The sequence below is a fragment of the Mastigoproctus giganteus genome, chromosome 2, assembly GCF_048544385.1.
Source record: "Mastigoproctus giganteus isolate SK-2022 chromosome 2, ASM4854438v1, whole genome shotgun sequence".
Lineage (NCBI taxonomy): Eukaryota > Metazoa > Arthropoda > Arachnida > Uropygi > Thelyphonidae > Mastigoproctus > Mastigoproctus giganteus.
In genome coordinates this window covers 124,197,065-124,224,944 of record NC_143576.1, presented here as the reverse complement: position 1 = coordinate 124,224,944, position 27,880 = coordinate 124,197,065, and the positions used below count along the sequence as shown (strand labels likewise).

The window sequence follows — 27,880 nt, the reverse complement described above, 5'->3', positions numbered from 1 at the left end:
TGTGGAGCACCAAGAAGAACAAGAACTTCAACATCTATTGATAATGTACGATACTTACGCTACAAGTGACCATGGCTACAAAGATATAAACTCGAACCTCACTACAGAAGATGGTGCTCTAGATATCAACGACATTATCATCGATATTTTTCAATAAGTTCCTCATGAGGATGAAGAAATGGAAGGAGGTCATTCTGTCGAAGAACATATTAACGACGAACCACCAATGAAAATAGAGGCGCTTATACAAATCAATCGTTTAAAAATGTTTTTCGCCGCTGAAGAAGATACTGAAGGACTTTCGATGGTTTCTTCACTCCAAACAAATGTTGAAAACAAAATTATTAGCCGGAAGAAGGTGCAGAAGAAAATAAGTGATTACTGTATGTATTTTTCTTAAGATAAAGTCATAATATGCATAGCACAATTGTATGTATATTATTTACAAAAATATTGTGCAAAATCTGTATATAATTTAATTTAATTTACATTAAACGTTTAACGATTTTTCTTTATCTCTTGTGTATGTAATTGTATATTATTTACAAAAATATTGTTCAAAATCTGTATATATTTTAATTTAATTTTACATTAAACGTTTAACGATTTTTCTTTCTTTCTTTTTTTTTTTTTTCTCCCTCAGACTTCTTGTTAGCGGATACTTCTCTCTAAGTGACACATTCTCATTCCCCATGGCTGTCCGTTAAAGGGAAGTTTCACTGTATATTGAATTCATTTTATCAGTTTTAATCATCACAGCTTATAATGAACTGTTTCTCTACTGCAGTTTTTATATTAGCAGATATGCTCACGCTCTCAACCACCTTGCTTATGATCACTCATACTGACATGTCCAGCCAAAAATATTAAAATGCCTGTATTAGAAGTAGTGCATGTGCCCATTAATATGAATAAGCTATAATTACATTAAGCAGTTTCCTGATATAAATTTAATTTTATCAGTTCTTAAATACTCCAGGCAGGTAACTGCAGCAGTTAACTGTACTTAACTATTAAAAAGCATGTTACAGACTTTGTTATCCATGAGGCATAACCCTCACCCGGCCCTGTCCCAAATCCAGCAGATGCTTTTTTCTCTTTTTAAATCAGAATTTGAAATTTGCTTCTGCTGGATCCCAAGTCACATTGGGATCTGGGGAAATAAATTAGCTGATACCGCTGCCAAGTCAGCCATTTCCCTGGATAATCATTGCCTGTCAGTCCCCTATACAGAATACAGGCAAATGATATGTTCTAAATTATATTTCCAATGGCAAGATTCCTGGCACAAACAGGCCACAAATAAAGTACATGACATAAAGTAAAGCTTGTAATCATGCAATGGCAGTCCAGTCTACTCAGGGTTCAAAGAGAGTAAGTTGTTCTTGCTCGGCTCCTCATAGGTCCTAGTCATCTAACACATTCCTTTTTGCTGAGGGTAGATGACCCACCCATGTGTGAGATGTGTAACACTATTTTAACTATTTGCCACGTTTTAATAGTGTGTCCTGTTTTTATAGAACCATGACATTTATTTTTTAAGGATTTTAATAATCTGGCTGAACCATTTACACTCAGTCAGATTTTAGGTGACAGAGACAACATGTCTGACGTTTTTAACTTTTTACACTCAATCAATTTATATAGAAAGATTTAAGTTTATCTTTTTTTATTTACCTCTATACCAGAGTATATCATGTTTACCTTCTTGACGTGGTAGCCAGTTTATAGGCTACCAATTTTTTTTTGTATCGGCTTTAATTTTGACTTGGTGCATTATGGCCTTAGTTGCCAATGCCCCATTAAACACTAAACCAACTAACTTAACTATTAAAAATTTTTCGGTTTTTGTTTTTTAAAGTTGACAGGTCTGCATATTGATAAATGTCAAAGGTAGCAGCTTCTTCTTTGATCACTCACAGCATGTAACGATGTGAGTGACCTCGTTCTAGTTCTCTGCTTTCTAACTTCTCAATTATTACTTTTACATACTATTTCTCTTATATAACACTGATCCTCCATTTATTCCATGGTTTCTATAATGACAAACAGCAAGCAGTTATTATTATGCTATATAATATCTTCCCTGATAAGATTATAGAGTTAGTGTTATTAAGGCAGAACAATGCAAGGGAGCAATAATTGTTACATCTACCAAAAAAAAAGTAATAAATAAAAATGAAATGTAAAAAAAGAGAATGTCTTCCAGTTTTCAGTATTAGTAGTGGCAGATTTCAAGGAAGGAAGTTACACAGTATCAGAAAAAAAAAGAAGAAAAAAAGACTACTTCATTTGCACATGCTCTCCAATAATTTATAATTTATCCACTCCTCTAATTTTATTCAGACTACCCACTTACACAACAATAATCAAAGATTAGTCACCTTTTTCTCCCATGAGCTATCATAGCAGCCCTGTCTGCATTGCCCAGACCATATTGTGGGATCAGTCATCCTAAGTCTTTTTGTTTCTCCATCACCTTGAGTTTGACACCACCCAAATGGTATATTATTCTGTGATTGTTTTTAATCAGCTCCATTAACTTGCATTTATCAATGTTAAACATCAATTGCTGTTTTTCATTTCATCTGCATAATTTACTTTGCCAGAGCACATAGCGTGATGAACTATCATTAAACTAACCACCTTTTTTTAATCAAGAAACGTAGACATTAAATTTGATATGCCTACACTATTATCATTCATAAATATTAAAAGCAGTTTAAATATTAAAAGCCCAGCACAAAAAAAACCCTGTGGGGAAATTAAAATTATATTTTATAATTTTGATTTATTTATTTTTTAATTTAAGTTGCATTTTATTTTATTTGAGATATGACTAAAAAGTTTCAGTATTGCCCATAGAATGGTGCTTCTACTGGGATCAGTGATAAAGCTGCCAGTATTCATATTGTTTTTTTCATTTATAAGGTACTGCATTTTTACCTCACAATATTAAATTAAATTGGCCATTTTTGCTAAAATAAAAATATCCGAAAATTTTATGAAAAGGTAGATGAACCTTAAATTCAAATCTTGCTAATGTTTACAAGAAGTTTATGGAAAGTCTGCATTATCAAGGGAATAAGTTTTTGAGTTGCATAACTTTATGTAGGATGAGAAAGCATCCATGATGATTACTGACGTGGTTGTCAAGCAGTAGTGAAAACTGAAATGTTGAAAGAAAAAATGCAGGAATGCACTTTTTCTTTCAACAAAAGATGCTCACTCTCTCATGTATGTGTGCACACTCTTTCTCTCTTGTTATAAGAAAGACAGCTATTAAAGATGAATGACTGTCAGAATTATAGCAGAACAGTTGTTGATGAATGAAATGAATATTTATTAATTTTGAAATTAAGATTTGTGGAAGATGTTCATTAGCCATGACTCAAATTTTTTGACTCATGGCTAATGACAAAGGTGAAAACACTGACTTTTTATGCAAAATTCAAGCAGAACTAACTTTCTGGGTAACACATCATAATTCTTTGATTTAAAAGGGGGGGGGGGAAGCATTATCCACTCAGAATGCATTCCCCCAAGGACAAACCCACAGTTAGACATGTGAATTATAGCCAGATTGGTGGATTCACACTGCTTTATGTATATCAGTTTCCAATGGGAAAAAAGATCCTTCAATGGAACATTCTCATTCTACCCTTACTTGACTCCATCTGACTTCTACCTGTTCCCAGATAGCAACAGGTGTGAATTGCAGCAGGTGTGAATGTCTTAAGGGAACTACTTTGAGGGAACAAAAGCAAATAATTCAAAAGTTCAACTTTAACTTATTTATAAAGTCATTCCTGGAAATATCTTCTTGCATACACACTACATACCTTGTAATACCTTTTTAATTTATTTAAGCTCTTTAACTACACAGTGCTATATATTAACTTGTTTCAGTAGTTGATTACTCTGACTAAAGGCAGGAATGTAATTTCTTGCATCCAGTCTACAATTATCTTTCCTTAATTTAATCTGTTTCTGATTTGTGCAGTGAAGTAACTACCTCTTTATCTCTTTTGGCAGAATTCATTTAGATGTCATCTTGGTTGTATATGACTCTTACCAGCTAGTGCAGCACTACCACTTTGCATATTAGAAGCTTGAAGTGCTTGGTAAATCTCCAGAGCAGAGTTCCAACATCCCCACCCATCACTTCTGTCATGCAGTATGAGTCATGTCTTTTGAGAGTGGTGGGCAGCATGGCAAGTATCTCCATTACATTTCAGGGCTAGAGCTTTAAAGCAGTTTTCATTGGCTGGCCACTAGATAGTTCACTGGATCAAACCTAACAATAACTCTTTAGGAGGACGAATCCAGATCAGCTAGTGTATAATCACTCTGTCTCTGTTCTGCCAGCTAGTGATCAGAGGTAGTATAGGTGGTAGTGTATATGCAAGAGGCATTGTCGTGACCATATTATATCAAGGAGTTGAATATATTGTTGCTCTGTGTACATCAACCAAAAATTTCATTAATTCATACAATATGTTCCCTTCCCCACTTACTATATCTACTCAATGCACGTTGTGAATAGTTAAACTAATAGAACAAACTTATCTGGGAAAAGATCTCAAGAACTTCCTCATTTATTACATAAATATCTGTGATCTCATTTCCAATCTTAATTATGTCTCATTTCCACCTGCAATTTGCCAATGCCCATATACTTTTTCTGACAGAATGACAACCACCATTCATCCCAGTTGTCCTAGTTATTTACTGTATGCTTCAGAGGTGGTACATTTGTATATGTGCTCTGATATTCATTGTCAGAGACAAGGAATATCAGAGCAGACAAGTGCAAAATGGAATTTCAGATGCACAAGGAATGTCACAACAAACAACAATATTTTCCCCCTTTAATCTGATATGAGAATTGAAGGTCATGCTTAAAACTGCAGTATACAGTAGTATTTTAGAAATAAAACACTTTTTCTCTGCATTCTGTCATGACAGCTTTATTGTAATTAACTATATGCCCAGAGCTAGAAATTTGAACAGATTATTTTCTTGCACATGCGCGTGCACACACACGCACACACAAAAATTGAACAGTGCAGAAATTAAACAAAGCAGATTAACAAATTTTGGTAAGCCAGATATAAATCATTCCTAATCTCAGATTTTTCCAAGTCTGAGTATATAGTTCAGAATTCTGATAAAACTGTTACAGCATAAAGTGGAGAAGTGTCCAATTTTTAAAGGAGTTCTTTTAGTTTCCAAGTAATTTTTGGATATGATTTTTATTAAAAAGATAAAAATTTGCACTATGCCTGATGATTAATTATGGTCATATTATTATTCTGATTTTTTATACATTTTAGATTACAGAAAATATGGTTATACTATTAAACAAACTAGACAGATGGATTGACGAAATTCCTCCAATAGAACAGCCACAAAGGTTTGGAAACAAAGCATTCCGACAGTGGTTTCAGAGACTTAAAGAGGTATAATGTTAAAAATGAATTTGTATTTATTTAATTTTTATAACATACCATTGTCTTATTTTGTATACTAAAATAAAAAAATATAATTGGTAATTTCAATAATAAGTTCAATTTATGAGACCTAGAATGTGGATGATGGCAACAATATTATGATATTGCAATCTGATAATATTTTCCTTCCACGAATAAGGAAGACAAAGTTAAAAAATGTACTTACTCTATTTTAGCTTGTAATTGACATTGATAGCACGGATTAATAAATAATGGCATGGATACAGACAATACCACTTCAGCAAAGAGGCCCAGGACACATCTAACTGTTATTCTTAAAAATGCATTGATTAAAAATAAGCGATTTTCCATTTAGTTTGCAGATTTGAATATGATTTGTCCTGCCTCCAGCATTGAAGGGAATTATTTTATTTTTTTCCCCTTGCTTTTTTTTTTACTACTTATTAACATTATCAGTCAGTTCAGAAATAATGAAGTCTCTCTCATCATGTGTTGTTTTTATGAATAACTGTACTATCACTACTGAAGAACTGAAATTTTTTTTTTTTTTTTTATGTGAACCCCAAGCACGAGAGGTATTAGAACCTATAGTACTTAGTACCGTGCTTGGGTTTGAGGTTGAGAAGACAAAAGAAGATATTTGTTGACATTTGACTTGAACTTCTGTAGATTGTAATTTTCAGGAAACAGCCTTAGCACATTTCCAGAAAACGGCAGTTGAATGAATAAATGAGGAAGATGAAAAGTTGGTTCTGTGGGTTTGAAGTTGGACAGTAAATGGATGTTGGCTGGTGGCGGCACGTGTTCGAACTGTTTTGAAAGAGAGAGCGGGAATTATAGAAGCCAATTCAGAAGAACAGTGCCCATGGAAGTATCTGTAGAAGAAGCATGCAGCAGAAACAGTACGTCTATGAGAAAGCGAGTGGAGAGACTCTTTCAGAGATGAATCATTAATTAACCTAACTGCCATCTTCTGAATGGAATCAAGAAGCCTGAGAGAGGTTTTGGGGGCACCACCCCAGATGTGGGAACAATATTCCATGGCAGGGCGGATTTGTGATTTATACTTGTAATGTGCTTGTTGCCAAGAGAGATTAGAAGTCATGGTAATCCCCAAAAGAGATATATCATTTTGCCTAGAAATCGGAGTGTCACTAAAGATAAGCATAGGAGCAGAAGAATCCTTTTTGCGAGATATAAGACAAGACTGAGTTTTAGAAGGGTTGAAATCAACTAAGTTGTCTTTGCCCCACAGGAGAATTACCTGAAGATCGGCATTTAAGGAATTGGTAGCAGATTTTCGAGAAGTTGAAGCTGATTGAGCAGGACAAAGTTTCTCAAAATGGAAAGTGGAATGTAATGTGCTATCATCGGCAAAACTATGGATAGGATTTCCATTCAATGGAAGAAGGTCATTAATATACAAGAGGAAAAGAGTGGGGGAAAGAACTGAACCTTGGGGGACACCGGCATTAGTGGAGAAGTTAAAGACAGAGAGCCATCTACCATTACCCTCAGTGAGCAATCAGAGAGAAAACTGGATAACCAATTACTAAAAACAGTTGGCAAACCATAAGATGGAAGCTTGTTTAGAAGACCTTTATGCCAAACACGATCAAAAGCCTTTGAGATGTCCAGAGCAACTACTTGTGTTTCAGCGAACCTTTACATTGAATTAGTCCATAAATGGGTAACATAAGCCAGAAAATCACCAGTGGATCGACACTGACGGAATCCATACTGGCGATCGCTGATCAGACGGAAGGTTTCTAGGTAGTTTAAGAGTTGGCGGTTAATTGATTTCTCCATTACTTTAGAAAGAGTAGAAGTAATTGCAATGGGACGATAATTGGATGGGAGGGATTTGTCACCCTTTTTAGGAACTGGCTGGATATGAGCAAATTTCCAAGCAGAAGGAAAAACACCTTTGGAATAAGAAAGTGAAAAAAGCGACAAAGAATAGGAGTAAGTTCAGGAGCACAGGTTTTGAGAACAAGTGGAGAAATACCATCAGGACCTGGAGCTTTCTTAGCATCAAGATTCATCAAAATCCTTCTGATATCCTTTTGACGGAAGACCACAAGAGGCATTTGAATGGAGCGTGTTGGGAATGGTGGGAGGAGTTTTACCAAGATCATTAATACATGAGTTGGAAGAAAAATGGGATGCTAGCAGGTCAGCTTTATCCTTGGCTGAAGTGACAACAGAACCATCTGGTTTGGACAGAGGTGGGAGCAGAGATGAGCAAAAGTTGCAGCCAATAGCTTTGGCAAGAGACCAGAATGCTCGGCCACCATTAGGGTAAGAAGCAAGTTTTCTACTCTTAGCCTGTTCAAACTCTAGTTTGGACTGATTAATAACTGCTTTACATTGTTGCAAGCTTTGGTGTAGGCAGAAAATGAAACTGAAGAATTAGAAACAAACCAATTACGATATGCAACATTCTTCTCTTGGACAGCCTTAGCACATTTATTGGAAAACCAAGGTTTAGATAAAGGACGAGATTTTAAAGTGGAGTGTGGGATAAAGGATTCCATTCCTGCAAGAATAATTTCACTGACACGATCTGAGCAAATGTTGACATCTGAAATTTTGAAACAGTAATTCGACTATGGAAAAGAAGAAAAGAAGTCTCGCAGGTCATCCCATTTTGCATTCTTGTAATGCCAAATAACACGAGGTTGGGAATAGCCATGAGATAAAGGTTCCATTGGAGAAGAGACAATCACCAAGTTGTGATCTGAAGTGCCCAAAGGATCTCCCACTTCGACCATGTACTTAGAAGGGTTGTTTGTGAGAAAAAGATCAAGCGTATTGGCTGTATAATTAGGATTGTCCAGCATTCTCGACCTGCTGGGTCGGTGTGACTAGAAAACGGAAGCCAGCTGGAGTTGTGAACATTAAAATCACCAAGGAAAATTACCTCACTGTTAGGAAAGTTGGATTGGAGAAAGTCATGTTGCAAAGAGAGGAAGTCAAAGAGCTCCAAGTGATTGGTGGAGTTGGGAGAACGGTAGAGACAACAGATGAATTTGACACAGTGAGGTAGAGAGATTTTAAGCCAGAGAAGATCAAAGAGAGGAGATTCCAAATTGCCAAGTCTCTGACAGGGAATATCAGAACGGACATATGCACATGTTCCACCTTTGAGGCGAAAGGAATCATACAACGAATAATTTGGGCAACTGAGATGAGCAGTATTTGAATCAACTGATAACTGAGATTCTGTCAGAAAAAGTACATGTGGTTTGGCAGACTGTAAGTGGAAATGGACATCGTTGAGATTAGAATTGAGACCACGTATATTTGTGAAATGAATTAGGAAGTGCTTGGGAGGTTTAGATCTTTTTGCAGATAAGCTTGCTCTATTAGTTTGACAGTTCATGGTGTATTCAATAGTAAGAAAAAGTGGGTGGGACATGCTGTATGAAGTAATGAAATTTTTGGATATGGCGTAAACATGGTAAGAATATACTCAGATCCTTGACATAACATGGCCTCGACAATGCTCCCCGCATACGCACTTCTCAGACTCTCTCCAGTCACTATCTGGCAGAGTAGAGGTAGCAAGATTATACACTAGCTGATCCGGAAGCCTCCTAGAGAGTTACCAATAGGTTCGGTCCAGTGTACTAACTAGCGGCCGGCCTGCGAACACCGTTTTAGAGCTGTACCCTCGAAATGTAAGGAATATTGGATCTCGCCACGACGTTCATCCTAACCTCAAAAGTCATCAATACTGCATGATGGAAAGGATAGGGAAGGGTTGACCGCAACTTAGCTCTAGAGACTAAACATGGGTTCCACCACTTCAAGCCTCCAATAAGCAAAGTGGTGGTATTTCACCAGTTGATGAGAGTCATCTACCACCTAGTACTGCCTGGTAACATAGAGGGGCGGCGTTCCTCCATGTGGTGTGGGCGCCACACCTCGACCCCTGCTTACGTTGGTTCATACCTGGGTGGTCACACACCATGTACTTGTGCATCGAGGTTATACCCAGGATTATTAACAGTCCCACCATCGTTGAAGGTGCAAGCAGAGGATTGCTTGAAGTGGTGGAACATGGGTTCCACCACTTCAAGCCTCCAATAAGCAAAGTGGTGGTATTTCACCAGTTGATGAGAGTCATCTACCACCTAGTACTGCCTGGTAACATAGAGGGGCGGCGTTCCTCCATGTGGTGTGGGCGCCACACCTCGACCCCTGCTTACGTTGGTTCATACCTGGGTGGTCACACACCATGTACTTGTGCATCGAGGTTATACCCAGGATTATTAACAGTCCCACCATCGTTGAAGGTGCAAGCAGAGGATTTGGCTGTCATAGACCGTCTGGACTTCACCGAAATTGGGTCCACTTGACTTGAGTGTCACCCGAATATCAGTTTCATCAGTGTTTTAGACTCTCAGGTAGCAAGTACAGCTTGTCTGGCATATCTGAGAGAATGTCTGTGACAACCTCAAGGACCATCATAGCCAGTTAAAATCATAGCCAGCCAACAATCTTAGCCAGTTCTATTTTCCACAAAAAATAATACCTGTTAACTGCTTCAGCCTGGCCACATCTCAAATCCTAGTTCTGATAACCCATATTCTGTGTGTGGACAGATTGAGGATATTGTTACCACAACTTGGGAAGTGCTTCTGAAACTTAGTCCTATTCAAATTATAACAATTAAGTTAATATAATCCTCCTCCTCTCACAAACTTGCCGTACATCCTTTCACAGAAGTGCTCAGATTCTGCTACATACCTTTTCTGCAGATATATCTGTGAGCACTGTTTTTCTGTATTGGCTTCTGTAATTTCATCTCTTTCTCTCACAGGTGTATGGGTTCCAGATGCTGCAATTTGCGTAATTGAAGCACTTTCTACTTAAGTGCACCCTTTTTGTTCCCTTCACCAATCTCGTTGCTCTTCTTATCCACCATTCCAACAGATCCACATCCTAAAATGTGCCCCTCAATGCATACACTTGGTGAAGGGACTTCCCAGCGATGCTGCTGGTCCTCCAGATTAGCATCACTGGAATTCAATGCCTACAGCCTAGGTTACAGGCTACCACCATAGGAATCCAGTGTACTTGCCGTGTGGAACCTGTGGAAATTTGGAAAGTAGATTCTGGTGGTTGAGGGTCCCAGCTTCAAGACACTGGTTTGGCCTCCGCTTCAACAAGACAGGTGGTCCTGGGATGACTTGCCTGTGATCAATCAGCTAGTAGGTTTGCCTGCAAGAGTCAATTGTTCCAATGCCAAGCTCCTGTTCTTGGTCTGAGGAATAGGAAGCGGTCTGAGCAGCCCTAGCATTCCACTCCTGAGCACATTTATTGCTTGCTGGGCAATGAGTGTCCCATTTGGGCTCCATGGTGGTTGGAAACCTAGGCACTGAACCAAAATAATAAATATTGTGAATCCAGAGAGTATAAACTTTTCTTCTGGGGCTCCAACATGGTCCCTACCAGAAAATAATGACACATTTACAGACAATAGCACCAGCAAAGAAGCCCAGAACAGCAACTGTATGAGGTTTAACACCTAAATACTCGGTAATCCATTCTACCAGAGAGAAACCTCTAGGAAAAATGTCCCTTCTTTATTCAGAAGGGTTTGGAAAGGATGGCAGGCTTCCCTAAATCTGTAAAACAGCTGCAGTCTGGGAACATGCTCTTTGAAACAGTGTGATAAACACTCAGAATTCCTCAATACCAGTGGCTCCTCTGAGCCACTGGTATTAGTAGTAGTAGTGGCACATGATGCAAGAAAGCAAGTGTAGGAGCTTATGCAGCATCAGCCAAAAAAAAAAAAAAAAAAAAAAATCACACCATTCCCTCCAAATGCCTGTCCAGTTCCTCCTTAAATTTATTCAACCTATCAACTTCCACAACGACAGATGGACATTTGTTCCAGCAATTAACCACCCGCTGGCTAAAGGCAAATTTCTGCACATCTATTCTACATCTGTCCTTTCTTAATTTGAACTTATGTCCCCGTAGGTTGGTAATCTGAACAAGTGGAAGGATCCCATCAGAATTCAGCGTGCTCAACCCATTCAAGGCCTTATAGACCTCAATCAGATCACCGCGCAGGTGCCTAGTCTCCAGCCACTGCAATTTGCAGAACTTAAGCCTCTCTTGGTAAGAGAATCCCTTCATTCCCCTCACCAATCGTGTTGCTCTTCTCTGTACACGCTCAAGCAACTCTACATCCTTCCTAAAATGAGGCCTCCAGACCTGTACGCAGTACTCAAGGCTTGGCCTGACCATTGCCTTATACAGAGGGACAATCACCTCCTTTTTTCCCTGCTAGCAAAATTCCTATATATCATTGACAAAACCCCATGACCCGCCCCAGCAGCCTGTCTGCATTGCCCAGAAAACTTCATATCTGACTGCACAATTACTCCCAGGTCTTTTTCATTTTCTACCACCTTAAGTGTAGTACCACACAGTTGGTACGTTTCTCTGGGGTTACTTCTACCCATATGCAGTACTTTGAATTTGTCAAGGTTGAACTTCAGTTGCCACTTCTTAGCCCATCTGCCCAAATTATCTAGATCCTGTTGCAGTAGCACACTGCCATTACTGTCATTAACAACCCTGCCAACCTTTGTGTCATCTGCAAACTTCGACATTAAGCCTGATATACCTTCATCGATATCATTGATAAATACACAAAACAACAGAGGACCCAACACCGAACCCTGTGGGACTCCACTAATAACATTAGTCCACGAAGAGCAGCACCCATTGATTACCACCCTCTGTCTTCTCCCACTTAACCATCCTTTTATCCATTGTAGCAACTTACCCTTAATACCATTCTGCTCCAATTTGTACAGTAGTCTTCCATGCGCAACAGTGTCAAAAGCTTTCCTGAAATCCAAGTATATGATATCAAAATTATTTTTTGCATCCAGTTCCTTTGTGACCACATCATAATAACCAATCAAATTTGTCAGACAAGACTTTCCCTTAACAAACCCATGCTGTGTTTGAATTATTGCTGCAGTCTTGTCTAGATGATCCTGCAATGCATCTTTAACCAGCGACTCCATTATTTTACCCGGAACAGAAGTTAAACTAACTAGTCTGTAATTACTCGTGTCAACCTTCGATCCACCTTTGTGAATTGGGGACACATTTGCACATCTCCAGTCCGTGGGAACCTCCCCTGAGTCCAAGGATGCTCTCATAATTATGGCTAAGGGTTTGCTTAGTTGCTTTGCCGCCTCCTTTAAAATAACTGGATGGATCCCATCCACCCCAGGTGCCTTTCTTATGTTTAACTTCAACAATTTCTCCTCCACTTTGCTCTCAGTTATTACAAATTCATTAAGCACACTGCTACAATTTGATAACCTTCTTCCATTTTCAAATTGTAATAATTCCTCACGTGTGAATGTAGATGCAAAATACTCATTCAGTTTGTTTGCTATCTGAGCAGAATCATCAACAGTCGAACCATCGATGTCAAGTGGACCAATCATATTCAGCCCCTTCCTTTTAGAGTTTATATAAGTAAAGAAATCCTTGCTGTTTTTCTTAGCATCTTTTGCCAAAGATTTCTCGTAATCCGCCTTCGCCTGCCGAACCTCCTTTGTGACCTGATTACAGACTAGCTTATATCTGCCACAGGCTTCTGCGTCACCTGATAATTTATATGCATCCCATGCATTTTTCTTCTCTGTCACGAGTCTCATTAGTTCATTTGATAACTATTTAGGCCTAAACCTTGAACGATATTTCTTAATCGGTATATAAAGTCTAGTAGCTTCCACGATTAATTCTTTGAATGCTTCCCACTTAGAATTTACTGTTTGTAACATCGTCAGTTGATCCCACTGTACAGAATTTAAAAACTGTCTGAGACCACTGTACTCCCCTTTACGGAAGCAAAAACCCTTTCCTTTACCCCTGACGGTAGTTACCTCTTTGAGTAAATCCCACTTCAGCACACTGTGATCACTGCCACCTAGTGGTTCCTTTATCTGCAAATTCTTAATACACGAATGATCACTGTTGATAACCAGATCATTCAGTGAGTATTGAGGAAATGTCAATTATGGTAACACCCCCCCCACAAGACACTGAGATCATCCCAAGGTAAGATCTTTGATCTTTTTGAAGTGTCTAAAGAGATCCAATTAGATTTAAAATTGCAGTGAGTGACAGTTGCAAAGCAAATGTTTATACGTGTGGATGGATATCTAGCCCCAACTCAAAACTTCATCCTTACTTTCACTAGGAGGTGTGTCAACATCTAATGAAATCAAAGTTGGCTGTCTGTGAAATGCACAGTATGCCCCTATATTTGAAACCCATTAAGGTGCTTCAAGTGCCAGAACTACGAACATTCACAAATGGCCTGCCACGATTCCCTTGCACGTGCTCAGTGTGGTGCAAACGACCACGGAATTTCATCATGTTCAGCTATAAAACCTACTTGCATTAATTGCCAAAGAGAGCACCCTGCATACTCTTGAGCATGCCAGAGGCAGAAGGAAGAAAAAGAAATACAAAGACTTACATACCAGGAGGCCAGAAAGCAGTTAAACCAGTAAATAGTAATAAGGCAACATATGCTGGAAAGATTGCCAAGAAATGTTCCATTGGGACTCAAATAGAAATGACTACCACTGAAAGAGTAATTTATGCCAATCACTTGCTATTTAATGAGCTCTGAAAAACCTGCACAGAAAACTCAGTCAGGTGCCACTGCAATATCAGTATCTCCTAGTGCCTGAGCATTACAAATATTGATTGGTAAAGTAACAGTACAGATAACACAAGCACCAGTGGCAGTACAAGAAAAAATAGATGTTGGAATCAAGGAGGTACCTGCCGAATCACTTGGAACTCTTTGCAGAGGAAGATATGGACACAAGACAGCTATACTTTCCCAAAAAGAGAAAAACTCACGACTGAGAAAAATAAACCCTCAGCATTTCAGAAGCTGATTGACAGATCCACCATGTCCATATAATGGCTAAATTCCTACAGTGGAATTGTCGTGAATTCCAACAAAACACTGAAGATATCAAGACACTCCTGCAGAATTCTGAATCAGACTGCTTTTGCTTACAGGATTCATCTAAAGGCAAATGATCCCACCATTTGTAACTTTACTATTATTCGTAAGGATAGTAACTTTACTATTATTGTAAGGATGGATGAATTGCTTATGGAGGAGTCACCTGTTCTCATGGGCAACCAGGCCCCATTTCAACCTTTGCTAGAGACAGTGGCAATACGGCCTACAGTGGGGTTTTTATAACAATCTGCTCTATTTATTTGTTACCTGGGACTGGCATTCCCCAGAAAGACCTTGATGATCTTTTAATGCAGTTGCCTCCTTTTTCTTTATTCCTTGGGCATATTACCCTGTGGAGGTAGTGGTGATATCAGCGGAAGTGGATGAGTCATATAGCATATGCTCACTGACAATGACCTGTCACTTTAAATGTGGGAGCAAACACCTTCTACATGCCTGCCTGTATGCTTTCTGCCATTGATCCTTATATCTGCTCTCCTCTCTTCAAGTACTTGGAAGGTGGAGGAGAACCTGTATGGAGGTGATAACCTGCTTACTTAGTGGGAGACAGCTTAAGTAGTGTCTTCCTTTTGGGCTATCCCTGTAGAAGATTGATCAGGCTGACTGGAATGATTTCTAACATCTGGCAAATTTTGATATTGCTAGTCACTCAGGAGTCAATGACTGCAGTGATTGCTTTCAGTGATGCAGTCATGTACATCACAGAAAGCATCCTCCATGCAGCTGCAGTTGCAATTCCAAAAACATTTACCAGTTTCCACCATTTCCCAAACCATAGTGGAATTCAGAATGCACATCAGCAAAAAAGAAGAAACAAAACAAAGCCTGGAGGATATTCTGAAGATACCCACCACAGCTAATTTCATAGCCTTTAAATGTGTATATGCTAAAGCACATATCTGATGTCAGAGCCAAAAGGAATTGTGGATCCATTTTACTTTTTCTGTTAACTAGGTGGTCTGGAACAAAATCTAGAAATTGAAAGAAAATACACCCTTCATCACTCTTGGAATATAATGGATGCACTATTGCAAACCCGACTGCAATAGCCAGTGCTCTTGGGGAATCAATTTCTAACATCTCTGCAACATTATCTTACTCCCCAGAGTTTCTGCTCCTTAAACATAAAACTGAGAAAAACAGGCCCTTAATTTTACACCACAGGGTATTTACCCATATAATGGGCCATTTGCCATATGTGAGTTGAAAACAGCTGTCACCCTTACGAAGACAAGTGCTGTTGGACCAGATGACATCCATTATAAAATGATTAAACAACTTTCACCAAAATCCATGGACCACCACTTGTGTAGGAAGAGCTATACAATACAGCTATACAGCTTCCAGACACCTGGTGTAGAGCTACTATTCTTGCCTTTTTTGAGCCAGAAAAAGATCCTAAATTTCCAGAAAATTACTGTCCTAATGTTCTGACCAGCTGGTGTATAGGAAGCCGATGTTGACCATTATTTGGAAAATAATGGAGAGAATGATCAACACTTGTCTTTTATGGTATTTTGAAACAAATGACCTTCTCTCCTGCATTCAGTGCAAGTCTGCTTTGGTCCACTTAATTATAATGGAAATATCTATTTGAGAACCTTTCCTAAAAGGAGAGTACTTAAGAGTCCATCTTCTTTGATATGGAAAAAGCATATGACGCAACTTGGAGATTTGGTATTTCAAACAATCTTTATAACCTCAGTCTGAGAGGTCACCTTCATGTGTTTATTAAAAACTTTGTATTCCATTATTTTTTCCAAGTTTGAATAGGATCCACCTCTTGGTCCTTTTGCCTTAGACAGAGTACCATGAGGATCTGTTCTAAGTGTTATGCTTTCTGCCATTAAAGTAAACTGCATTACTGAACAACTTCCTCCATCTGTAAACAGTGCACTCTGTATCGATGACTTCAGCATATTTTCCCAGTCATGTAGGTTATCGAAAGACAACTGCAACAAGCTATTGTTCACTTTAACTCCTGGGCAATGGCCAGTGGTTTGAGTTTCTCCACAGAAGACTTTGCATGCATTTTTGTTGCAAGTGTAACCTTCACTCCAAACCTGGAATAAGACTTGGATAAAGCACTATTCCAGTAGTACTGTAGAGAATTCTTGGGACTAGTATTTGACAAAAAGTTGATTTCTCCAATATATTCATCATCTATGCATAAAATGCATGAGAGGGTTGAACGTTCTCTGTGCTCTCTCTCTTCTTCTTCTTCTTCTTCTTAGGGTGCATACTGTGCTTCACTCAGTCTGTATCATGCACTTGTGCAATCAAAATTAGATTGAGGCTCAAGCATATGCATCTTCCAGAAATAATGGCCTTTGGTGGTTTGACCCCATTCACCATCAGGCTATTCTTAATGCTACTGGTGCATTCAGAACATCTCTTGTCCAAAGTATATTATGTGGAAGCAGATGAACTATCCTTTTCACTTCAGAAACAGTTGTCTCTACAGTATGCTTTTAAGCTGAACTCCTTGCCAGACCGCACCATGTGGACATCTGTTTTTGAGCCACGATGGGAAAATCTTTATAACATTCGTCAGACTGACAATCATCTGTTTGGGTTTCATGTTGAAGAGCTAATCAGAGAGCTTAACATCATGGTAGAAAAGGTTGCCCAATCACCAAAGCAGCCCCTTCCACACTGGCATGCTCAAATAGCATGCAACTTCTCCCTTAAGAACTGGAAGAAGTCTCTGCCATCTACCTTCAGCTTTATTTAGCACACTGAGCTGAAAATTCTGATCTTGCCAGCTTACACTGATGATTCAAAGTTGGAATCGTGTAGGAACTGCTATTTTTCAGACAATACTATATGGGCAAATTTCCCATGAATGCAGCATGTATACTGCAGAGCTGCATGCTATGGAGTTTGCTTCAGATCACATAAGAACTTAAGAATGTCAGTGGTTTTTATATACACAGACTTTTTGAGTGTACTACAGGCTTTATCAGCCGTGAAATATGCTCTCTCTATGAATGTGGATTCAATATTGACTTCTTCTGGATCCCCAGCTGCATCATGTTCAACTGAATAATCTTAACCTTTCAGTTCCCTATATAGACTTTAGGTGAATAATCCGTAGTAAGATATATTTGCAGTAGCAAGATTTGTGGCATGGGCAGGTAACAAGCAAACTATATCAGATTAAGCCTGTAATCAAACTGCTGCGGCTGTCTAGTTTGTTCAGGAATTTCCGCAGTAGTTTGATTACAGGCTTAATCTGATATAGTTTGCTTGTTACCTGCCCATGCCACAAATCTTGCTACTGCAAATATATCTTATTACGGATTGTTCTTGCTTGGCTCTTTGTAAGACACAGTCATCTGACACATTCTGATCATCAGCCCTCGGATCCTCCTATGTGCAAGTAATGTGATACCATTTTTTCCATTAAGCATGTTTTAATGGAATGTACTAATTTTAGAAATGCAAGTTTTACCATTTTAACCATCTGACTGAGCCATATATACTTGGTCAGATTTTATCTGACATTGACCAAGTGTCAGCAGGTTTTAAGTATTTACAAGCTCTTAATCTGTTATACACATACATGTATATAAAATAGACAACCTTTTGACCAGGTAACTTATTTTAAAGGTTACCAAAATCTCAGCGTGTTTTTGAAATTTTAAGTTTTTCCTACTGCATTATAACCTTAGTCAGTTTTTGCACTATTAAAACTGAAATCCATCCATTCTTCCTAAAGTGAGGCCTCAGACCTCTATGTAGGACTAGAGGTCTGGAGGCCTCGCTAGGTAGGCCCTAACCATTGCTTTATATGATGGGATAATCACCTCCTTATCCCTGCTGGAAAAGTTTCTGTATATCATTGACAAAACCCCATGAGTTGTCCTAGCAGCCTGTCTTCACTGCTCAGAGAACTTCATGTCTGACCTAGGTTTTTTATATTCTTGTATATGAAAACTAGTAGGTTTTATTATATTCAACAGAAAGGAAACTTATAGATTTTATCATATTCGTGAATATAAGAAAACTGGTTTTTCTTGTATCCATCTATTACCAAGTACCAAATCTTAATATTCTCAGAATACTTTGGTGTGTTTTTTTTTTAGGAGCATTAGCAACTAAAGCCATATTGCTCCGGAGATATGCGGTGGTCATTCCCTGACCTTTCCGCATCCTCTGTATTTGGTGGTCACGGGCTCGAACCCCCGTCTAATCAAGAAGCGTGTGCTATGCACTGCTGCTCCTGCCCACCTGGCTATGGAGGCACCTTCTCAGAATACAGGCTGTTCCATGTAAAGTGATCAAATAAGAAATAGAGCATATTACTAATTTGGATAAAATTGATGCAGTGGCATATTCCACAGATTTATGAAGAAATATAAAGTATGGTAATATTCTCTTTAGCATAATGGTGAGGTTGTAGAAATGAAGATTCATTTATGAAATGAATTGCTCATAAACCAGTTAATTATATCATTCTTTATATAGAGATGCATACTTGAATACGTTAATTGAGTGTAACAGTTACAATAATGCACTGTTCATTGTTTATTTGTCTGCATCTAACAAATATATCTGTCCATACTTTATTCTGTTTTTCTATTTATATTTTTATTGCTTTCAGCAGTAATATTAGTTAAAGTTATAATGCTGATAACAGCATTGATTGCTAGGGATTTTTATTTGAAAAAATAGTTATTTACAGTATTTTCATAAAACATAGAATAAAAAAAATGCAGATTAAACATATAAAAAAAACATTAGATTAACCAGTAGCAAAGCACACTGCTTGCATTTCACAAGTGGCATGACTGGTTGTCATATTAAGTTCTGTTTTGTTATTCTTGTTCCCAGTATCACAGCAATGATTGATTATTCACCTTTTGTAGCCTCTGGCATCAATAAACTTCCGGTCTAGAAGCTGAACTGATTAGCATTTCCATTGCCAGGAACCTGTTGACCTTTCTCAGCTTCCCAGTGATGGACTATAGAGAAGGGAGAGCTCTTAAGGATGTGATGGGATTCTCTGTCATAATTTTTATTGTTGCTACCAAATGGAGGGCAAAAGATCATTAGGAGACTTTTCTGGAGTTCAGATATTTCCATTATATGTGAAGCTTGTTCCATTCAAGGAAGGTTGTATAGAAAATCCACTGGATAGCCAATACTCATTAAGATTTCATGGTTTTGGTGTTATATTTGCCACAGAGGCCCAGATTTCACCTTTGTAAGTAATGATGGGTGAACAAATCTGTAGATATACTGTAGAGTGATATTCCATTAATTTCATGCAGTAATCATTTGAGTTGACCATGGTTTGAGTCCAATTGTCTACTAAATATAACTAGTGGTTGTATTCATTGTCAAAATGATTAGTTGTAAACTCCTGATTATGCTGGAATATTTTTTTTTGGCAAACATTATTACTAATCTCATTAGTACAAAGTCTGGAAACTGGGGTCCCTTGAACTTATTAATGAGATTCTACTATATACCATAGACTTTCGAAATAACGGCACCTTCGGAGATTCAAGGTGCCATTATTTTGATTTTTCCATTATCTAGAAAGTTTTATTTTTAATGTATACAGAAATGAGGCTAAATAAGAAATAGAGAGATTAATAATGCAATTTTATTAACTGCGCATAAAAAAACGAACATGTTGATGATCTAATGTTATTTTCTACCATTAATACACTTCTGCTTATGCCCCTGTCTATTTTCTTTATTATATCAAGTTTAGTCTGCGCAAGTAGCACAGTGGTATCGTCACCATCCTCCCCACACTGGGTGGAAAAGGCCCGAGTTCAAATTCCTTCGATGACGCGAGGAACTTTTGTAGGCTTTTTTTGGCTGAGTTAGTGGGTCTCGGGCATAGATAGCAAGGTTCCCCCCCCAGAAACGGGTTTTTCGTCCAGCAAACAGGCAAATCGAGCAGACAACACACACAATTTACAGACACAGTATACATGGGTATATGAATTAACGTTCCAGGTGACCCTAATGTAATAGTTTGGATTATATCAAGTTTGTTGTCACTAAGCTTTAATGTTCTTCTTTTCTTCTCTGTATGAGGGGTTTTTATTTTAGAATAAATGTAAAACAGCGGTGAAATCAGTACGGAATTCACTTTTAAACTGGTGAACGTAAACAAATACAGTAATCATGTGATTCACTGTTTTCTTTTTTCGGCACTGCAATACATCTGTGTGTATGCAGTACATCCGACCTCAGTGTGCTGTTATTTGAGGTGCCATTATTTCGACAGTCTACTGTACATATTTTTTATATGTTTATATTTTTTAGATAAATTAATCTTACTTCTTTTTAAAATAATAACTTTTTTAAAACCTTAAATTTTTACATATAAGATAATGTTAATAATTAAATATGATTTTTTCTTAGAAAAATACATTTCAAAAATCATTTTTAAACAAAATGTCATTGCCATAGCTTGCACTTAACAACAGTCTCAATACAAAACGAAAGGGCAAAAGTGCATTATGATGATTTTGTACATCAAAGGCAGTTTAGTATGTTAAACCAGTATCAAATATACAGGGTGTTTCAGTTAAACGTTTCAGAACTTCTAAGAGAGGTAGGGTACATCCTGACAACTCGAAATCATATAGCAATGTGGGGTCGGAAATGCTTTCCTGAAGCGGTGTTGTACACAGAAGCACCATAAAGAAAAGAGACCGTAAGTGAGAAATCGTTTTAATATAATACATGAAAAGAAGCAAAAGGTACATGGATTACCGTAGGTACATGGATTATCAAGTAGATAGGTCTAACCGGACCTATCTACTTGATCTTTCTGCAGCAAGTATTGCCACAACTTTTGAGAGATGAACAGATTTCTGCATCGACGCAACAAACAATGTGGTTCCAACACGATGGAGCCCCTGCCCATTATAGCGGAGATGTTCGTAACTACCTGGATGTCACATTTGGTCAACAGTGGATCGGACGTGGTGGTCCCGTGCGTTGGCCTGCTCGGTCACCCGACCTATCATGTCTTGATTTTTATTTCTGGGGTCATATGAAATTGCTAGTTTATGACACCCCTGTTGACAATGCTGAGGAGCTGGTTGCAAGAATCGCAGTAGCTGCCGAAGAAATTCGAAATTCGCCTGTAGTATTCCAGAATGTTCGGATGTCCATGCGTCGGAGATGTGAGGCGTGCATTGTAGCCCGTGGAAGAAACTTCGAACACTTACTTTAATCCATGTACCTTTTGCTTCTTTTCATGTATTATTAAAACGATTTCTCACTTACGGTCTCTTTTCTTTATGGTGCTTCTGTGTACAACACCGCTTCAGGAAAGCATTTCCGACCCCACATTGCTATATGATTTCGAGTTGTCAGGATGTACCCTACCCCTCTTAGAAGTTCTGAAACGTTTAACTGAAACACCCTGTATATCGGTACATGGTTTCATTGCATACTGGGAGATCACAACTGGATTTAAGCATGATTAATCGGGAATCAGAACTAGAGTGGACTCATCCTTGAACATGCACTTTTCACATGCAGTTTTCCTATCTTCAAAACAGGCTCAAATGGATTTCATTCAGATGAATGCTGAAAATAATTGCTTGTAGTGAATTTTTCATCAGAACTATTCAGTTAAAATAAGGCTTACACTATTAATAAAAGTCTATTAGCTGAAAATATTTTCATTATGGTGAAATTTTTATTAAAGCAGTATTTTTGTAGTGAGATTTTACTCTTAATATCAACAAATTGTACATTTTTTATCATATCTCAGGCTGCTGTGATGTCAAGATTATACTCACTTTACACACACAGATTAAAATTGTTTTAAGCATTATTGTGAGTTTAATTACCATAGTCATTGTGTGTCCATGATAATGACTAAATGTAAAGTTATAGGAATGTTTCTTTTTTTAGAATGATAACTGAACTATATTTATAATAGCAATGAATTGTCTTTCACATGAGAAAGGCCAGTTATACAATAAAGATGGGTGAACAAAAAAGACAGAAATGGGAAATGCAAAAGAAAGAATACAGATGAAGCAACAAAATATGCCTCCTGCCCAAAATAGCAGTTCAAACTATGTTGAAACTTTGAAAGAATCTTTAATAAAGTTGATGATTTATATCATATATATATATATATATATATTTCAAAACTATAGACCTAACCAGTTGGGGTACAAATATCTCAATACGTATCCTTAAAAACATAATAGTGACACAAGGTATCAGAAGATTATATATCTGTAATAATAAAAGTGATGTTATAGACGCACTGATCGATCTTAAGCATAAATTATTAGATAACGGTTTCCCACATAATTTCATTATGAAACATATGAGTACTGCTTTGTCCATAGCCCTAAAAACATACCACGATAATCTAAACCAGTTGGATACCATGGAAGCTATTAGGCATACCGTATATTGAAGTATACGTACGTGGTATAGTTTCTCTGTTTTAAAGGAATTATTATCTGTTTTATACATCGGTATCTATGGAGCGAGTTGTTTACTAATTAGCCTTTGTATATACATGTACATACTAGGTACTGCTGCATAAACACGCTATATATAGCTTACGCCTTAGAAAAGTGGTACCTATATGTGTTTTTACAGTAGGAATTAATTTGTTTATATTTTACTAAGATTTCTCTTCGACTTCTGAGAATTATTGGTTTTGTTTTCTCTACTATAGAGGGCGCTATTATACTTTTGGTTCTTCCCAATCTTGGCTATTATTTGACAAATCTTAGGTGGCGCAGTATACACGGCAGTTATAAATGTCTTGTGCGTTAACGGCAGGCGTTTAGTTTTTCCCGCCTTGGGCTACGGTAATGTATGTAAGGTAGATTCTTTGATGGGACCATACGGGTTCTACGGTATTCCCTCCTTTGTTGTTTAACGCTTTACATAAAGTTCGCCACAACTTGACATTTTTACGTTAGATTTATAGTAAATTATCTTAGGAATTAGCCATTCCGTTTTTTCCGTTTCTTTTCGCATTCTATTGATATATTTTACCGGCTCTTACTACTTAACCAGGATCCCTACTATTAGGGTCGGGAAGTTACACTCCCAGTTATATCCAATGTATTATCGATAAATTGCTTTTCCTTTTCTTTTTCACTTTTATCTATCCTCTTGCCTTATTTTTTCATACCTCACGAACTATTAGAGTAATTCGAGGGGGAGTGAGGTACTATTGCTTTAACTACACAGCTTTCCGTTCGCCTTTAGTTAGCTAAATTAGCCATTTGCAGCAAATATTGTTCAGCAAATATTAATAATTTCTCAGTTGTGCTTATAATGTTGCAGTGATCGGTCGGGCTAAATATCATCCAGCCTGTATTCTTACAAATTATGGTTAGACATACTCCCTTTTTGGATGGCTTGATTTATACTGATTTATAGTCTTTACTATAAACCTAATTTTAATTTAGATGTATTATTCATTATTATGGATTTTTTGGTTTTGGCATACAGGCAGATGATAACAGAAACCGATGGCTCAGTCTAACATGGGTTGGTTATTTTGTAGGGGTTTAGCCCTCGACAAAGTCCCTTGCAAAATGGGTTTCCCATGTAAGGCTTATTATGTTAATTAACTTAATATTTTGATATTTTTTCATGTATACTGGAGGTACAGTTGGCCTGTGGCTACATCGATTTTCAAACTATGGAGGTACTTACATTACACTATAACTTATCCAATTTGGACATACCTAACGTCCGATGTAATGTTCTATCGTTTGATGGCATTAATCGGTTAGTTCTATATGTAACACTTAAATAATAATTTTATATTTTTTACAATTTAAACTCTGTAATATTTGGATTCTATATATATACACACACAATAACAGTATAAAGCAGTGAGACTTTAATGCACAGATATTGAGAACTATGGATGTAATAATGATACAGAAGCATTCAGGGAAATAATCATAGAAACTACTAAGTTTTTTATACCAACTAAGAGATATTGTTTAAGGTTTAGGTCTAAATGGATGGTTGAAACTGATAAAACTTTGTGGCAGACAAGAAAAATGTGTGGTGTGATTATCAATTATGCTGGTCTGCATTTTAAGACAAGTTCTTTGATGTTTTACTGCTACTAAGAAACCTGAACTACATTTTCACTGGAAATTTCAAAAGTTATTTGAAATTTGCTCTACCACATCAGAAGTTTTTACATATAAAAGAACAAAAATATTGGTGGAGGTACATCTGGTTTATTTTTCATTTTTATATTTTATAAATAGGTTATTTTTATATAAAAATACTGAAATACCAAAGGCTACAACTTCCTGAGAAGCATAGTTGGCTACAAAGTGGATTTGTTATACACTATATGAGTTAAATGTTGGACTTTTTGACTTCTTCAGGCAACTAGTTTCAGTAGGTCTATCTCTTTTTAGTAGTCTGCCATCGTGCTGACATACTATCCTTCTTGGTACTTTTTTTTTTTTCATTTCTTTTATATCCTGATGGAATACTTCGCCCTGCTCCTCATTTAAACTTCCTAAACTGTTTGGGAGATAGTTGACATCAGAGTGCAAGAAGCGTATCTTAACACTCATATTGCAGATTTATCGTTTTCTGATCTTTTATGAAGTTTAATTGAAATTATCTAAGGTTTGCCTGTATGTTGGCTTTCACCTGGTTAAACATTATTACAAATTATTCAAAGAGGTTCCAAACTGATTTCCAGACTTTTGCTAAGTTCAAGGAAAAGCATCATTAGTGCAGTAATAAAATATACTGAATTCAAACAAATCACTGCTAAGTTTGAAACATTTTAAAACAAAACTGACCTTTATTTTAATAAAGGTAAATAAAGTGATAATAAAGTAAATAAAGGAGTGCATGGTTTGAGTTAAAAATAAGCAGTGTGACAGATATCAGTATAGACAAGAAATGATTAACAGAAATGTGGTGCATAACAATGTGACGTACAGTATGTCCTCCATGAACAGTGATACAAGCAGCCAAACATTGTGATACAAAACAGGTGGCAAATGCTATCTCGGTGAATATTGAGCCATGTGAGACAGAGGTCAGTACACATTCCATCATATCCCAAATGTTCTTGATGGGTGACAGATCTAGTGGATGTGCAGACCAAGGAAGCCTATAGTGTTTTCCCTCTCGAAATGCCATTGATAACAGCAGAAGTGAGCAGCTGTTGTAACTGATGGTATCCCATACTACGATTCTGACTGATGGCCTGGTATGTCACTCCCTGATGCAGTCTGGATTACCTCTATCCCTGGTGTCTCCAGATATGCACATGGCTATCTTTGGATCACAAACAGAAAAGTGATTCTCACTAAAGCAACATATGATTCTTGTCTCCAAAAAGCTCTTTCCTGCACCACTGCAGATGCTGATGGTGTTGGGATGGTATCACAGGCAAATGAGGAAACAGTGAGAATGCCTCACCACTTCTTGACATTCCATTCTGAATGGAGAATGAATGCCAGAGCTCTGATCCTGTGTCCATTTACTTTCTGTGCCCATTGTTGCCAATAGAATCCAGCTGTTTGGGCATCATGACTCACATAAACAGTGATTTTCCACATTGTCAATCCAGTTTCTGACAACCCAATGATTCAATCAATTTCGAAGTCCATTAGCTATACATAATGTTGTCTTATGTGTTAAAGGCAGTTCACATTCTTAGATGATCGTTGTTCACCATTTTGTTTACCAGCTAATATTTAGACAGGTTTTTATAGCACCTTCAGATTCCTATGATGGGGGGGGGGGCGGTAACAGACACATGTTGGATATACTGCCTAGATCATTACATCCATACATTGCAGTAATTTGTGCAAATTTTCAGACAAATCTATCCATTCTTTCTAGTTGGGGAAACCTTGAAAAGTTCCATAAAGATATGTCATCTTTCCTTCTTTGAATAAAAGAAACAGTTTCTTCCCCTATTTTTTAATTTGAATTTTTAAGTTTAATATCCTGCTCTCAGATAAACAAAACAAAAATTGTTTATCTGTGATATCATCACACTCTCTCTGTTACTCATGTGTGTAAATGTATTGGTATACTTTTCTTTATTTTAAGTATAAACATGATGCCTGTATCAGAGTGCCTCCGTAGCCAGGTGGGCAGGAGCAGCAGTGCGCAGCACACACTTCTTGATCAGACTGGGGTTCGAGCCTGTGACCACCAAATATGGAGGATGCGGAAAGGTCAGGGAATGACCACCGCATATCCCTGGAGCAATACGGCCTTAGTTGCTAATGCTCCTAAAAACCAAATAACAACAACAGCCTGCATCAGCTTGAGAGGTCTTCCAGGAAAAACAGAACTGAATACATCAGAAAACAGCTTGAGTTGAAGCTAAAAGCACAGACATTTTCATAAATCATATAAACCAAAAAATATACTTCCTACTGAGACATAATTGTAAAAAAATCTCAATACAGAAAGTAACAAGAAAACAGGTCTGTCTAATATCAAAACAATAATGGGCTTCACAGCAATTACACTCTATAAATTTAACTGCAGAATGTATCAAAGGTACTGTTATATTTATTTTATTTAGGTGGTCACATATTTTCACTTCAGTGAAGTGTTTTACAGAACCAGTGATAAATGCTATCACTAAGTGATATAAGTCGGTTAATAAATAACCAGGTAAATGATAAAATTACTGAGTTAGAAGTATGTGTATACATCAAAGTATACATAAAAAAAGTGGTAAGGAACTATAAGGGTTCCCTAATTACTTTTTTTTAGGACTCTATAGTTAGAGGATCATTAAAGGTTTCATTATATCTGTCATGTGATCTAGGTATGTGCTCTAGGGCGTGTAATATATTAGTCACATTTGTATAAGCAGACATATTTGCTCTTTATATGGGCAATATTAAACATGTGGCACAATCTCAATATAATGCAGTTATGTCAGGGGACAAAATAAATGCCCATGTTATAAGTGAAGTGCATTAGGTCTGAAAATAAAATTTAACCTAGTTTTTTCTAATTTTTTTGGTCATTGCATATTTATACATAAATACACAATGACCAAAAGATCACCTATTAAGCAAGCATTTTTATACAAGCAAATTTCATTTCATACTCTTTTTTTTTTTTTTTTTTTTTAATTATATTGGCATCAGTGGATGAAATGGTTTAAACATTTTAAATGGCGGCAAATTCACTGTTACTGTATTTAAAAAAATTTTTTTTTTTTAATTACTGTAAGATAAAAAAAATGTTAAACATCAATTTCTTTTAATGGTCCCATGCTTCCAAATGAAACATGTTTACAAGGAATCCAATTTACATTATTGTGGAACAACTCAGCCACATAATCTGACAGCTGCCATAGCTGATTGGTCAA

The 27,880-nt window shown here is 37.2% G+C and overlaps 1 protein-coding gene across 3 annotated transcripts in view; it reads left to right on the top strand.

Moving 5' to 3' along the window:
• The window catches only part of LOC150089543 (serine/threonine-protein phosphatase 2A activator-like), a 165,349-nt gene that overhangs the window by 37,662 nt on the left and 99,807 nt on the right, over window positions 1–27,880 (top strand). For all 3 annotated transcript variants that reach the window (XM_090368659.1, XM_090368660.1, XM_090368658.1), the window contains exon 4: window positions 5,337–5,462. In XM_090368659.1, coding sequence (XP_090224785.1) covers window positions 5,337–5,462 — 126 coding nt within the window. The remainder of the gene's footprint in view (window positions 1–5,336; window positions 5,463–27,880) is intronic.